The following is an 11,520-nucleotide window of genomic DNA, read 5'->3' on the forward strand; positions in this document are numbered from 1 at the left end:
TTATGGTTAAGTTGAATGCAGGGGTCTCCGGACCCCTGTTGGGTGACGCGACCTGAACGCGCTCCTTGCAGATCGCACGCGTTTCAGATCCGAACGCGCCATCGACGCCCCTCCAAGTTTCCGACACCACCAACCTCGCCACCTTATCGAAAGTGAGGCGTTATCGACCACAACCAGCACGCAAGTCGAAGAGCCAGACGACAGGACCATACTGTACATTTTTGCCTCAAAACTGGACGCACCGAAACTTGCCACATGGGCTCCTGCAGCCGCCCGATCATGGTCGTCTTGTCGCGCCTTAATTGGTTGACATAGCGATCCCGGCACCCGGCAGCATCCTTTGCTTTCCGCCGTTCGTTTCACCTGGCGCCGCTAAACAAACCCAGCGCTGCTGTCACTGTCTGCGCTCTTTCTCGGATCCTCATACCGCACCGAGAACGAGTCCTGAACCTTTGATCGACTGCACCGCCATGGCAGCCCAATGGCCACCAAAGTCACCCCACGAGGCACTTCTGAGCACACCTGGCGGACGGGAAAAGCTGCGCCGAATGGTAGATCGCACATCTCCTTCGCTGTCCCCATCACGGCTACGAGCATCGAAGTCGACATCTGTGCTGGCTTCAAGATTTGGCGCAGGCCTCGGCGGGGTGGACGACGCGCTTTTTGAAGGAGGGGACCTGGACGAAGAGGAGGATGAGGAAACATTACAGCTTAAGCTGCAAGCGATTCAAGCTCGGCTGAAGCTCAAAAAGCTGCAGGCAGCGAAGGCGCAGAAGAAGACGACAGCACAGGGGACCGGGACTGAGGATGGCGGGGGAATGAGAGGGCTTCCCTTACAGTCCAAGCTTGCGGCAGTTAGGGACAGGATGGAGAGACAGATGCAGGACATCGTGCAGGTTCCGGCTTCGCCGGTCAAGAAGTCGCAGGCTCCTTCAGAAGTACAAACCTCACCGCGGAGGGTGGTGTTAGGGATCGACAAGGGGCTGAAAGGGGCTGATGTGTCCCTCAAGAGAGCGCCGAGTCAAAGAGCAGGAAACGAGTCGCGGCTGAGTCAACAAAATGGCTACCTACGTCGTGCAAACTCACCATTGAACGGCCAGCCCCAACAAGAAGCCTCCCGGCCATTAACCTTCAACGAGCGGTTGGCGTCCGCCCGCACTGAAGAGGCCGCCCGGCAAGAGAGGAGAGAAAGGGTGCAAAAGTCGAGGAGCACAGCTTTCAGCGTTGGGAGAGACGAAATGGAGGGCTACAAGGCTAAGGCGCTCGATCTTCCCGACCTTCCGTCGAAGCCGCAGGAGTTCTCGAGAGAGCAAGTTCTCTCTTCAATGGGGAAGCCACTGGGAGGCCAGTCATCGCGCAGCAACACTGCCCCAAACGTGCGGTCAGGGACACAGGACGCTGCGTCCAATCACTCTACACCAACGACCACTGGCACTGGTGACTCGGCAGGGGCCATCGAACCATACTCGGGGTTGCATTTGTCAAAGCGAATATTGCCCCACAATGTCCTTGCTCGGGCAGTTTCGGGCAAGAAATCGTACCTCCTGAAAGATCTGCTTCGCTGTGTAAAGGCACCGGACTGGTCACTCCCAGACGACGAGACCGACATTGTCGTCTTCGCCATCGTCGCGAGCAAATCCGACCCGAGGAGCCATCGCCCCGGCCCTGGCAACGAAGGGAAACCTCAACAAGATCGCGGCAAGTACATGGTCATCACCCTCGTTGACCTGACATACGAGGTCGACCTTTTCCTCTTCAACTCGGGCTTCGACCGCTTCTGGAAGCTCACACCAGGGACGGTGGTGGCCATTCTCAATCCGGGCATCCTCCCCCCACCACCCGGTCGCGAGGCAACCAACCGCTTTGGGCTCGTCATCAATTCGGACGAAGACACGATCCTCGAGATTGGCAACGCGCGAGACATCGGCTACTGCAAAAGCATCAAGAAGGACGGCAGCGGCTGCAAGAGCTGGGTCAACGCGCGCCGCACCGAGTACTGCGAGTTTCACACCAACGAAGCCGTGCGCAAGGCCCGCAGCTCCCGCATCGAGCTCAGCTCGACAGCCGGCTTTGGCGGAGGCGATGGCCCGCGCGGGAGGCACAACTCGCGCCAGGTCTACGCCAAGTCGGAAGAAGACCGCAAGAAGGGCCAGTACGACCGCGCAACACAAAGCCACTACTTCGTCAGCAGCGCGCACCGCAACACCAACCCAGATGACGAGCGGGTAACCGGCATCGCCGACCGCAAGGAGCGCGAAGAAGCGCTCAAACGGCGACTCGCCCAAAAGGAAAAAGAGCGCGACATTGCCCGCCGGCTGGGCGAGATGGGCGGCGGCGCCGGAAAGGAATACATGTCGCGTGCAGCCTGCACCACAGCCCCCCCGCCCCTCGGATCAAGCTTCTCCTCCAATGCCACCTCGTCCTTCTCAGCAGTCGCCCCGACGTCGTCAGCCACCACATCTGCCTCGTCCTTCGGCACATCTATCTCCACCCCAGCGGCGGCGACGACGGACCAACCCCGAAAGTGGGACGCCCGCGCCCTGGGCCTGGTAGGCCGCCGCGGGGCAGACCAGCCCAAGATCCACCTTGGCCCGGCCCCGAAGACCGCCGCCAAGCGCAAGCGGCCCGAGTCGTCGGGATCTTGTTCTACGGTCAGCGGGATGGGCAACACGGCAGCAGCTGCTGCTGGTGCACCGGCATCTGCAGGGGGAAACAATAACAATAATAATAACAGAGCACCCCTGGGCTGGGGTTCGACGCTCACGCAGAAATTGGGGAGGATGAAAGAGGGAGAGAGGTTAGATGAGCGGAGGATACGGTTGGATGTCGGGAACCCGCCTGTTCTGAACGGCGTTGGTGGTAGTGGTGATGGAGATGGAGCTGCGGCGAGGAGGGGGGATAAGTCACCCGTGAGGAAAAAGACGCGGTTCGTCACGGCGAAGGGGATACGCGAGGCCGGGAGGGAGAGTCTTGGGGAGCCGCTTTCGGCGGCGGTCAAGACGCGGCGACAGGTCGTGTTGGATGATGATGACGATGATGATTTGATTATTGTACGGTGAAGTGAGGGCTTTGGGCATGTACTACACGGCTCGAGGGTTTAGGCATAGGGAAAGGGGATTCGGGTTTGCCGAGATGGCCGGCTTACACCTATCAATCACAAAAGCACTTTGCTGCTGTTCTGTTTCGTGGTGACCTCCTGAGTCCCAAAATGCGCTGTTTTTGCTATCCCCGCTCGATAAGCTTCTTCTTCCAATACGGGCAGCGGGGATAATGCTGCAATAACCAGTCCTGGACAAAGTCGTCACAATCAGCAAGCGAGTGGACGTCGGCGCCAGCCTGAACCAGCCGCTTGACAAGGTCGAGGTCTCGCCGTTCCGCAGCCAGGTACAGTGCCATCTGCCCGATCTCCGAGCGCATGTTGCTGAGGTTTATCCAGTCGTGCTCAATCATCAGGTCGACAATCCGGGGGCAGACGTTGCGACATGCTTCAAGGAAGAGGGGCTCAAGCATGCTGTGATTTTCCGGGAGGTAGCTGAACACCAGCATCTCGAAACTTCAGCCGAGTCTTGATCGAATGCACAGGATAGATATGGTTTGTATCCTGGGGGACGCCGGCTGGGATCCATCCTCCCGCGGACGACGAGCTCTCGTACGGCGTCTGCTGAACCACTCTCGATGGCACAGTGTAGCGCGTTGCCGTACCAGTTGCATAGGTACGGGTCGGCGCCGCGCTCCATGAGCACCCTTACGATGGGGACGTGGCCGTTGGATGCCGCATAAATGATCGGAGTAGCGCCTTGATTCGTTCGGACATTGATGTCGGAGACACCACGGTCAAGCAGATCCAAAACGGTGTATGCCAGGCCGTGGCGGCAGGCAAAGTGCAGTGGAGTCAAGCTGAGGCACTCCTCGGCGCTCCAGTACTCCTCTCTACGGCCCACGCTGTACTGGCGCACTTGGTTTGCCGTAGTTATGGCGCTTGTCGAGGAGAAGAGGTCGGTCGAGAGACCATGCACCTCGGGGTCTTGCTCCGATGTTTTCGCATACGTGCCCCAGAACTCGGTGGCGTAACCCAGAAACGGGCGGTCCGTGAGATGCTATTCGATCTCGTCCTCTGCCTTCCATGGTCCAGCTCGTAAGTCCTCTAACAAGAGGCACTTGAGGCAGCTGAGGGCAAATCTGGCCATGGCTCGAGGAAACAGCAGGGCCGAGTTTTCGACCGAGTACTCTTGGATGGAGTGATGTGCCACCCGGACATCCTTGGTGGCTGTGTCGATGGTGATAAGACCCTGGCAGCACTGGAGGATCATGCTCTCGGACGGGCGGTACTTCGCATTGTTGCCGAGGTTGTCGCCTGAATGGATCGCGAGGACATCGCTGAGCTCATGGACGGTCAGGGGCCGTACCGCATGAGCGAGGTACATCAGAGACTCCATTCCTATGTTCGGCTTGCTGGCAGGTTTTGAATCCTGGAAATCGTTTCCCGGAATGCTTCAGTCAGGCTGTGGGAGAGGTTGTTGAGGGTGTCGTCCATCTCGCCCAATGTCGGTTCCTGGATCAACGATGTCAGCTGTAAAATTCCAATTGCGGATGTGTCTGGAGGGTTTCAGGAGCAAATGCGCTGTCTCGGGAGCCGTGAGACAGCCATAAAGAGGTATAAACAGTCCATAAACAAAGAAATACCTTCAGGACACTGCGAAGTTGCAGCACAGGGAGCAGAAACCTGGGTTGGTCAGCTACATTGCTAAGGGTGAGAAAGGGTTGGGGGTTACCCACATTCCGTCGGTGCCTGCTGTGAGCTTATGGACCATTCCACCGACGAACCTGTCGTCTGCTACGTCATATAAACCGTTACGTTGCAGTTCTTGGTGGATATATACCCTGATGTCTTCCTCCTGGGCCGATATATTGAGACGAGGGTGGTGCGCAAAGGTGGCGGCGATATCCTGGGTGTGCGGGCGGCTCGTGACCAGCAACCGGAGCCCCTGAAACTGGCTGAGGTGCCGTAAGGTGCGCAAGGCTGAGGATCTATGTTTCAAAGAGCTCTCATCAAGGGCGTCGACAACTAAGTACGCACGCCCTAATTTGACTAGCGCTGCAAAGAGCCTTTCGCAGTCGGACTGGGGAAGTTGTCCTCTCAGGTGGGTGTCGTTGTAAACGCTAGATACGAGACCTGGAATCGTTGGCAGCTGGTCGAGGAACTGCCTGAGGATACAGTAGAACGGTTAACGGAGATTGGGAGGATCGATCTTGACGATCAAAGTAGAAGTAGGCCAAAGGGCTCGCAGTGGCTGACACTGAGTTATGGCTGGAAAGGTCATCGATGATGATGGACCTGCAGAGGGTTAATCTTGGGCTCGCGAAGGAGAGGCACTTGAGACAACTCACGCAAGGTTAGTTTTCCCGGAACTTTGAATGCCGTAACATTACAGCACATTGGACTGGTCCCGCTCTTGCCCATCGCGCCATCTTGTGCACTCGGAGGTGCGCAGGATCCAGTGCCCAGTGTCCTTGGCTCGAGATGCCTGCAGGGCTTGATGTTTCTGGCCGTACTTGACCGTTGATATCCAGTCCAATACTTGGTCTCGAGGGTGTTGGGCGAGCGAGTTCTCCATCATGTGCTTCTGGGTACCTGAACGGTATGTGTAACTGAGCCGTCGTCTCTTGGAGTGATTCGATGGCCCTGAACTGGTCCAGCTGCTGGTCTAGCACCTTGAGAACATCGTCAGATGTTTGCGACAGGAGCCTGCACCCGTCCACGGAAAGGGCCAAATGCATCCGGTGGGAGAAGTTTCGAATTCCTTGAACCGTCTTTTGATGTTCCTTCTCGCTGAGGGGCCAGAGATAGCGGCTCCTCCTGCCATTGTCTTGTTGACCCGACTTCCTGCAGAGGGATTGCAGCGTCGGCTCGCATGCAGAGGAGCACGACAAGAGTACTGAAGTTCGCGAAAACATGATGCTGCCACTGCTGAGAGTGTCGTCTTTGAGGAGTCCCCGTAGATTGTTGATATTGAACTGTAACGCTTTCAGTTCGCTGATGAGGGCTGCGATTGTGTCCTTGGAAGACACTACGGCGCCCCGGCAGTCCTTGGCGCCCTTGATTGCTTTCGCAATCAGGGGCAACAGGCCAGCGATTCCTACGCGAGGGATAACGGGTCCATTGGCAACGAAGTGATGTTTAATCGCGTGGATAATGAATTGTTACCTCATTGCTTCAAGTCGCTGCTTGTCGTGGCCGACTAAACGCGGCGGCAGGCCGGAGGCCACAAAGACATCGCTCCGATGCTGAGCCTCCCCAGGCTCGAGTGGGACATGAGGCTATAGTTAGGTCCATGTCGCTGAAGTTGGATGGAACCGTTGCGGCGGTGGAGCAACGACTGTCGGAGAATTTTCCCGCCTGAGCGATGTTCCCGCTCGATCGGGTCGACCCATGTTGAAACTTAAAATTGAAACCCTTTAGGTCGGCATCTTTTCGGCCTCTGATATTCAACCATAGTCGAACGTCAAACAAGCCAAGGCGTTGGTGGCCCACAACCCCTGCCCACAGGCGCCGGAATACCACAGATGCCGTTACATTGCCGCATCCTACAGCCCGATCGTGTGAACTCGACATGTTGCTGCCTCGAAAGTTCCGACGATAATCCCTAACATGTGATCGCCCAAGCAAGGCTGTCTACATCTACTCCGTAGTCCGTACCGTTTGGCCGAGCTCTATTGAGGTGATGTATAAGTGGACGAATCATGAAGCCCTCTTCATTCCCAAATTAGCTCGACATTCCCTCTACAAGCCCCTTAAGAAAATCCAACCTGCACTTCCTCCTTTGCATTTTCTACCAATCTCGCCCACCATGGCTCGCCAACTCTCTCTGGAGGCGACCGTGACCCTTCTCGCAACTCGGGGAGCTGCCCATGGCTACATCAATACCTTCACCCTAAAAACGGTGTCGACCACGAGCACTTCAGCCACTGGAACCCTTCTCCCGACCCCAACGCTATCTGATAAAGCTTCAGCATCCCGGATGAGGGTCCCGAGCTGGACATTAGCTCTCCCGACTTCATCTGCCGCAGCGACTCGGAGCCTTCCCGCAACTACGGCACGATCGCAGCCGGCGGTACTGCCTCGTTCTTCTGGACCTCTGACGACAAGGTAATCAACCCCAACGGTTGGGCAGAATCGCACCGTGGGCTGGTCCTCACCTACATTGCGCCCTGCAACGGCGATTGCACCAAGTTGACAAGACATCCCTGCGCTGGACCAAGATCGCCGAGTCTAGCCTGGTCTCGGGACCGGCCAACACCAAGGGTATCTGGACGGCCGACGTACTGCCTGAGAACGGAGGCATCGACTCGGCCACCATCCCCAGGCCGATCGCGCCGTGCAAGTACGTGATCCGCAACGAGATCATCACGCTCCACCGGGCGCATATCAACGAGCCCGAGTTCTACATGCAGCGCGGCAACATCGAAGTCACGGGAGATGGCACTGATGACTTGTCTGGCTCGGGGGTTCCGGCGTTTGAGCTATACAGCAGGAGCGATTCCCAGCAATTCAGCTTCTCGGTTTACGACAGCCGTGACACCGAATGGCCGATTCCCGGGCTGGCCCTTTACCAGTCGCAGCAGTCGCAACCGACGCTGTCGCAACAGTCGCAAGGAGGTAAGCCGACTGATGCATCGTGCTGGGGTTGATGAGAGGAAACAGACATTGAAAACAACTGGACTTTGCCTCTCGCCGACGTTATGGTTATGGATTGGGACGAATCTCTTTTCAATAAAACTTCCTGCATTAGTTTGGGCGGACTATGAAGGGGGGTGTGATCGCATCATAGACTTGTGCGGCGGAATTCTTCCTGTGCATCGGATGTAACTTATATAAATAAAGCAAAACTCAATCATGGTCCTAATGCAGCGACCTGATTCGGTGACCTCCGTATCCCACCTGGCCGAAACATCATGGATCCAAGCCAGCCCCGCCAAGGAAAGCCCTATCCCACCAGGTCAGCCGGACCTACTACACAAGCGGCCCGACCTGGACCCACCTCACTTGCGCCGTAATTTGGAAATACCTCCCTGATTACCTGATACCTAGTGCTGACGATTCAGGTGTCCGACCTGTTGGTGCTAGGGCCAGCTTCGGAACGGCTCTGCCCAGCTTCCCTCGACCGTTCGAAGCGGTCGGCGCTAGATCCGCTCTGGAAGATTGGGTGTGGCTGCTGACGGTGTTCGACCTTGTCGGCAAATGGACTTCCGAGACCGCCCGGCCTTTCTCAGCGCGGGAGCTGGGGGTAATAAACGAATTTCCGTCGACGGTGTCCAGGAATATCCCAGCTCAGGGATCTCGAGTGCCTTGCCCTTGTCCCTCTTCCGCCGCTGTCGACGGTGCAGTCCTGATGAAGCCCAGAGCGCCGCCCAACGCCTGAATGTTGCCTCCCTACCTTCCTTTCCGTAGTCGGTCTCCGCGGTAGGTCCGCCTGTGGAGTCCTCTTTCTCAAAGGGATGCCGCAGCTGGCGTCCGAGCAAGTGAAAATGGGCGAGGAGCCCAGTGAGGAGAGGTTTGATCCTCCGACGATCCACAAACATGACTAGGCCGATAGCTACAGCATAGGTCACGACCGAAACGACGACCATTGTTGTGGCATATTGGCTTTTTATGCCCGTCAGCTCTTCTTCATGGAGAAGACCCATGCTGAAGACCGCCTGGTTGAGGACAACGTGATTGGTATGGTCAATACAGTACTGCCGCCGGCCGTGAATTGAAACTCACCGTGACAAAGCCAAGCGGAAGGTAGAATATCGTGAGAACAGTGAAGATGATGATGTAGCGATTCATCGAAGTGGACTTGGATCCCGGGCCATCTGAAAAACCTGTTGACGGGCATAGCCAGCGCATCGCGAATGGGATGTAACAGACAAAAATCCATCACATTCGGCGAGAAGCTTAATCGATGACTCTTATTCCAGCTGCTGAGGAAGGCAGCGAAGAATTCGCAGTGGCGAGCGAAATCGAGGACATCAAAGTCGCTGCCGAGTTCCCAGATGATCTGTCGGGCTCGCATACAGGGAATGTAGGCGGCTGATTTTATATTTAGAACGCTTGCATGCCATGTGACGATCCTACCAAGCTGATTATTATCAGACAACGTTAGCGCCTTATACTCAACAAACCGCGATGCGTTGGGGGTAGGCAGTTAATCAGCCCATACCAGACCTGTCCTATTTGCACATCTTCTGGTCCTCGAGGCCGCGCCATATCTGGATGGCATTCACCGCGATCCATGTCCTAGAGATGACTCTTGGGACCTTCCTCATCCAGTCGGCATACACCAAGCATGGCACTGTGAGCAGAGACTCGTGCAGCGAGGACCCCGCGTAAAACTGGACCTTTCTGATACAATCATGACTCGCTCCAATGAAGAACCAGAAGTCGCCTCGCTCCGGGGCAGACGACACAAGCGACGACAACGTTGAGGAAGCGGGCCTGATGTCGTTTCGTGCAATAAGACGTCGGGGTGTGAGGTCGTTCGATTCGACAGGGTGTCGTGGCCAAGATATCTTGATAAAATTCCGGCAGGCTACATATCCTTCTAATTGTCCCGGTCCTCTCCCCGGACCTCTTGGTGTTGCTGAATCAACCGCCGGATGTAGCGTGATCTCCATGAGCCCGGAAGCTGCAGCCAAAGAGGCCGGTATGACGAGAACAACATCCCGGAATGCGTGGTACACTTCCTTTCTTGGATCTGGTTCGTCATTGCTCGTCAACCATAGCCGCGTTTTGCCGATGAAGATGGGCGGTTCCTTGCACCGACACGGACCGACGGCCTCCTCGAGACATTGACGGATATCTCGCAAGAAGGCGGCTGACGGGAATAAGTCCAGCATCTCAAATGCTCCCTGGCGTGGCGGATCAGTTCTGGCGGATGCGTTACTCTTGTCAGCCTCACTGGTCTCCGTCTTGAAGTTCGCTGAGTGCCTTGACTTCGGCAAGGAGCATGTCCGCAGACGTCATGTGTTGACTAGTTCCGTCTTGGGCGTCTTCCCTGTTCGTACCAGCGGGCCCTCGCGCGGGCGGTCAAGCGCGCTTCTCTCTCGCGTCCCACTAATAGCCTCTGCCTCATCCTGGTTGACTTCATGTTCCTGAGGCGGTTGCTGCTGCAGGGAGTCTTGGGCGGGTTCTCCGCTCTCCCCAACCTCACTGGTCTGTTCCATGTGCTGACCGACTCCGTCGTCTGGCATCTCCGCCTCGTCCTGGTTGACTTCACATTCTTGGGGCAGTTGCTGCTGCGGCATTTCTTGGGCTGGTTCGCCGCTCTTGCCAGCCTGACTGATTTCTTTCCCGTCCTGGGTCTCATGACCGACCCCATCTTGGGGCCGTGTATGCTGCTGAAGGGGCTGTTGTGGGGGGACGGCGTCCAGAAGAGACTGAAGGCGAGGGAGTTGGTCACTAAGGTTCTTGAAGTGTCTGAATTGGCCAAGGTTTTCGTTCAGCGTCTTGAGTTCGGCCACGAGCTCCTTCAGCAGCATTGCTTCCCGGTAATCAGTGGACTCCTTTTGTCTTCGGTCTTCAGTATTTATCGCTGGGGTTTTTTTGGATGTGCGGTTCTCTGTCTCTTCAAGTCACATCAATACAAGGACTGGGGGAAGTTCCGAGATTGCGCAGTGACTCAGTATTGTCCGAAACAAAAGTTCCTCAAGGGACTGTCGGCTTGCCTGCCAGCAATGGCTCATGGGCCTGGATGGACGAACATCGTGAGATGCGTGAATTTGAAAGCGGGAAAGCAAAGTTCCTCTCCAACTGCGAGATAATGGTGCGCTATCATCTCAGCTGCTGCCGGGTAAGATTTTATGAATATGCTTCGAGATTCTATTGGTTACAGGTGCGTCTTCCTGCAGCTTATGGTGCTCGCTGGTGTTTCAGGCCCACCCGGGCCACGAGCGAGAGCCTGGAGGTCAGGAACGGAGTTGGATTGGAACGGTCATCAGGCAACCGTAAGATAGGTACGGCCGAGGAGAATGCAAGTACGTGAGTCTGGCCGCGCGAGTGGAAGGGACCGTTCATACAAATCTTGGTCGTGTTTCGAAGAGACAGCTTTACACGATGTGCTCCAAGATGACTTCCAAGTTGTGTCACGGTTTCTGAGGCCTGACTTGGCTGAATTCCTTTCATTGAGATCATTGTTGGAGCCCACATGGGGCGTCTCAGCCCTTCTCTGACGTCGATCGGTAGAAATAATTCTCTGCGAAGATCCATTCATGCCCTTCCTGTTACTGGGTACCATGGGGACTTACTTGTAAATGTACCATTTGATGGATAGCCTGAGCTCTGCTGAATGAGGTCTGGAAAACAGGTTGCATACACCTAACCGACAGTCCTGGACTGGTTCCCTCACTGCCCTGTGCCACAATGTGTATCTTTGAAGGTGGGAACACTAGATGAACTGACTCTATATCGCATTCTGTGTGCAGCTCCAAAGAAGCCGGTATTCCGGACTCAGGGGCAGTGGCTGGCCCATGACGCATCTC

At 56.2% G+C, this 11,520-nt stretch overlaps 5 protein-coding genes across 5 annotated transcripts; 2 read left to right on the forward strand and 3 right to left on the reverse strand.

The window, feature by feature from the left end:
* Positions 1–41: 41 nt before the first annotated feature.
* Positions 42–3,059, forward strand: N657DRAFT_626972 (uncharacterized protein; the record flags this gene model as incomplete). The annotated part of the gene is made up of 2 exons (XM_062790805.1): positions 42–2,358; positions 2,497–3,059. The coding sequence occupies exons 1-2, from the start codon at positions 471–473 to the stop codon at positions 3,057–3,059; spliced, it is 2,451 nt and encodes an 816-aa protein (XP_062643090.1). The 5' UTR covers positions 42–470.
* Positions 3,060–3,222: 163 nt separating this feature from the next.
* On the reverse strand, positions 3,223–6,911 carry N657DRAFT_659081 (ankyrin; the record flags this gene model as incomplete). Its single annotated transcript, XM_062794952.1, has 8 exons — positions 3,223–3,511; positions 3,541–4,024; positions 4,060–4,118; positions 4,228–4,452; positions 4,777–5,205; positions 5,431–5,649; positions 5,690–6,137; positions 6,848–6,911. 8 exons carry the CDS (start codon positions 6,909–6,911, stop codon positions 3,223–3,225), a joined length of 2,217 nt encoding a protein of 738 aa, XP_062643091.1.
* Positions 6,912–8,024: 1,113 nt separating this feature from the next.
* On the reverse strand, positions 8,025–9,011 carry N657DRAFT_260848 (uncharacterized protein). The gene is made up of 2 exons (XM_062786486.1): positions 8,765–9,011; positions 8,025–8,697 (listed from the first exon to the last, which is right to left on the reverse strand). The coding sequence occupies exons 1-2, from the start codon at positions 8,888–8,890 to the stop codon at positions 8,182–8,184; spliced, it is 642 nt and encodes a 213-aa protein (XP_062643092.1). The 5' UTR covers positions 8,891–9,011; the 3' UTR covers positions 8,025–8,181.
* A 202-nt stretch (positions 9,012–9,213) lies between these two features.
* N657DRAFT_637382 (uncharacterized protein) lies at positions 9,214–10,521 on the reverse strand (the record flags this gene model as incomplete). The annotated part of the gene is made up of 2 exons (XM_062791503.1): positions 9,214–9,975; positions 10,048–10,521. The coding sequence occupies 2 exons, from the start codon at positions 10,519–10,521 to the stop codon at positions 9,214–9,216; spliced, it is 1,236 nt and encodes a 411-aa protein (XP_062643093.1).
* Positions 10,522–11,006: 485 nt separating this feature from the next.
* Positions 11,007–11,347, forward strand: N657DRAFT_650285 (uncharacterized protein). Its single transcript, XM_062793905.1, has one exon. The coding sequence runs from the start codon at positions 11,011–11,013 to the stop codon at positions 11,209–11,211; it is 201 nt and encodes a 66-aa protein (XP_062643094.1). The 5' UTR covers positions 11,007–11,010; the 3' UTR covers positions 11,212–11,347.
* The last annotated feature ends 173 nt before the right edge of the window (positions 11,348–11,520 follow it).

This window comes from Parathielavia appendiculata (assembly GCF_033297405.1).
Source record: "Parathielavia appendiculata strain CBS 731.68 unplaced genomic scaffold N657scaffold_28, whole genome shotgun sequence".
NCBI classification, from domain to species: domain Eukaryota; kingdom Fungi; phylum Ascomycota; class Sordariomycetes; order Sordariales; family Chaetomiaceae; genus Parathielavia; species Parathielavia appendiculata.

Excerpts from the sequence above, each read along its gene's own strand:
- N657DRAFT_260848 (XM_062786486.1), bottom strand. The coding sequence starts at position 8,890 with ATGCGCTGGCTATGCCCGTCAACAGGTTTTTCAGATGGCCCGGGATCC. Across the intron at positions 8,698-8,764 it reads TTCCGCTTGGCTTTGTCACG|GCGGTCTTCAGCATGGGTCT; the intron begins GTGAGTTTCAAT and ends GTCCTCAACCAG.
- N657DRAFT_650285 (XM_062793905.1), top strand. The coding sequence starts at position 11,011 with ATGCAAGTACGTGAGTCTGGCCGCGCGAGTGGAAGGGACCGTTCATAC.